At 38.6% G+C, this 2,224-nt stretch overlaps 1 protein-coding gene across 1 annotated transcript in view; it reads left to right on the top strand.

Annotated features, from left to right (window-relative positions):
* The window catches only part of LOC128318102 (uncharacterized), a 6,480-nt gene extending 5,630 nt beyond the window's left edge, over positions 1 to 850 (top strand). The window contains exon 5 of the mRNA XM_053233220.1: positions 89 to 850. Within this exon, the coding sequence (XP_053089195.1) occupies positions 89 to 97 (9 nt within the window). The 3' untranslated portion in view covers positions 98 to 850. The remainder of the gene's footprint in view (positions 1 to 88) is intronic.
* Positions 851 to 2,224: the final 1,374 nt, after the last annotated feature.

Here is a 2,224-nt window from a genome sequence, read left to right as displayed (position 1 = left end):
AGATGTGATGAATTTATTGAGTGTAGGTTTTGAAGTTGGTGATTAGTATTTAATAATGTGCACTTCAATGATTTTTTATACGTTTCAGCCATATTAACTTGTACAGAGGAGCAGCAGTGGAGCAGGAAGACATCAGATCTGAAATGGTACCTCAGCAACGACTAACCTACGAGAGAACCGAATGATGTTGGAGCAGGAAGAGAACGAAGCTCAAACATAAGAATGGAGTAACAGAGAGAAGAGACTTATAACTTCATGCAGCATGATTCTGGAGCAAGGAGAGAGCTGAACTCAGATAGGAAGACGGGAATAAATGATTTCTCCATCCCTTTGTTCTTCACAACACCAAAAGAATATGACCTGACTACAGAATCTGCTGGAATCCTCCCTCATACTGTTTGTCAGTTCTAGACCTGACTACTGCAAGTCTTTTTTTTAATCTCTTTATCTGTTACATATCCTCATCAGATAATTCTATAGGCTTCTCCTGTCATATATTACCTTTGGAGAAGATTTCACTGAGCACCACATCATGTAAGAAGCCTGGTTTAGATCTCCACACCTGCACTCCAACTCTGGAATATCATCTGTCCTTCTCTGGGATCTGCTTCAGTCCTGGTTCCTCAGCAGTGTGATGAGCTTCCAGCTCCTCTAAGAAGGTCACATTTCCACTGCCTTGTGTAGCGTTCCCTCCTGGATCATGAATCCATTTTAATATTGGATTTCATAAAAAATGTTGTTTGCAAATATTTTGCAATATTAATTATAAAGATAATAGACTATATAGCCAAAGGTATGTAGACACATTCTTGTTGAACACATAAAAAGGTCATGGACCCTCTCCTGATAAGTTGATGACTTTTTTTTTTATTATTATTATTATTATTATTATTATTAAAAGGCAATTGGTATCATTACCCCTAGAATGTTCATATGTTATTATTGTACTGTATTCAAAGTAATAAGATTGGTATTATTTAAAATTATAGCTATTAGCGGTTTCTCATTTAGTAAGGTTTTTATTTTACTAGTATATAACAAAGTTAATAATAAGAACCATTGGTTCCTGGTCCTAGTCCTACTTAAATGTATGTGTTTGTGAGGGTAGAGATGTTGACACATTTCATCTGTTAGCACCAGACATGGAGATGTCTCATGATGCTATTGTACAGATAACATAAACCACTACTCTATTTTCAGTGTGTTTTATAACGTGTATGTGGAAGCGGGGGCGTGGTGAACTCATCATTCCTGTACATAGAGCACGCGGCTGTTATGTGACAAAACAATGGACGACTCGGACCAGAAACCCAGCTGAGTGGTGAACTCATCATTTCTGTTTCTCAGAATTTGTCCTTGGCTAGATTAACATTTTCCTTATTCGAAATATATGAGTTTGCGTAAGTAGACGTTGTCTATTGAAAATTTTACTTTATTAATTGAATTGTATTCAAATGAATGAAATGAACGAATAAAGACTTGAATAAAGATTCGTTCACTTTGCTGACAGGTGGCAATATGCATTTAGTGTGCGATTCGCCAATAAACCAAAAGAAGGGAAAAAGACTCCAGCCCACCATGCGACATGCGCATCTAGTGCAATGGATGGCTGCAACGGCAAAGAGCACACACTGCTTCTCCTTCATCTGGTGCACTATGGTGCATATATACACGGGTGGATTTTGTATACAAATGCTCTCCCTCCACAATGTTTACTTTTAGTGGCAAGAAAACTGATTTGTTGTCAAAAGTAGAACACTAGTTGCGCCACCCCTGTTACTATGGCAGCCAGTACCAGTTGTAGGAAATGGCACGTCAAACATTTACAGAATTTCAAGTATGATTTAGATAATGGAAAATTAAACATCACCCAACGTAACTTAGATTTTTCCACGAATACAACCCTAATCATCACAAATATTGACAAATTAAAGTTAATTACTGAACTGCTAATCGAACTACACACTAAATACTAAAAACAAACTATTGTCAAAAAATACACAATAGAGTTCCAGTCAGCTGTTGTCACTGGGTAACCGATCCAGTCGGCTGTTGTCACTGGGTAACCGATCCAGTCGGCTGTTGTCACTGAGTAACCGATCCAGTCGACTGTTGTCACTGGGTAACCGATCCAGTCGGCTGTTGTCACTGGGTAACCGATCCAGTCGGCTGTTGTCACTGGGTAACCGATCCAGTCGGCTGTTGTCACTGGGTAACCGATCCA

This window comes from Pangasianodon hypophthalmus, chromosome 4 (assembly GCF_027358585.1).
Source record: "Pangasianodon hypophthalmus isolate fPanHyp1 chromosome 4, fPanHyp1.pri, whole genome shotgun sequence".
Taxonomy (NCBI): Eukaryota; Metazoa; Chordata; class Actinopteri; order Siluriformes; family Pangasiidae; genus Pangasianodon; species Pangasianodon hypophthalmus.
This window is presented reverse-complemented; position numbering and strand designations above follow the sequence as displayed.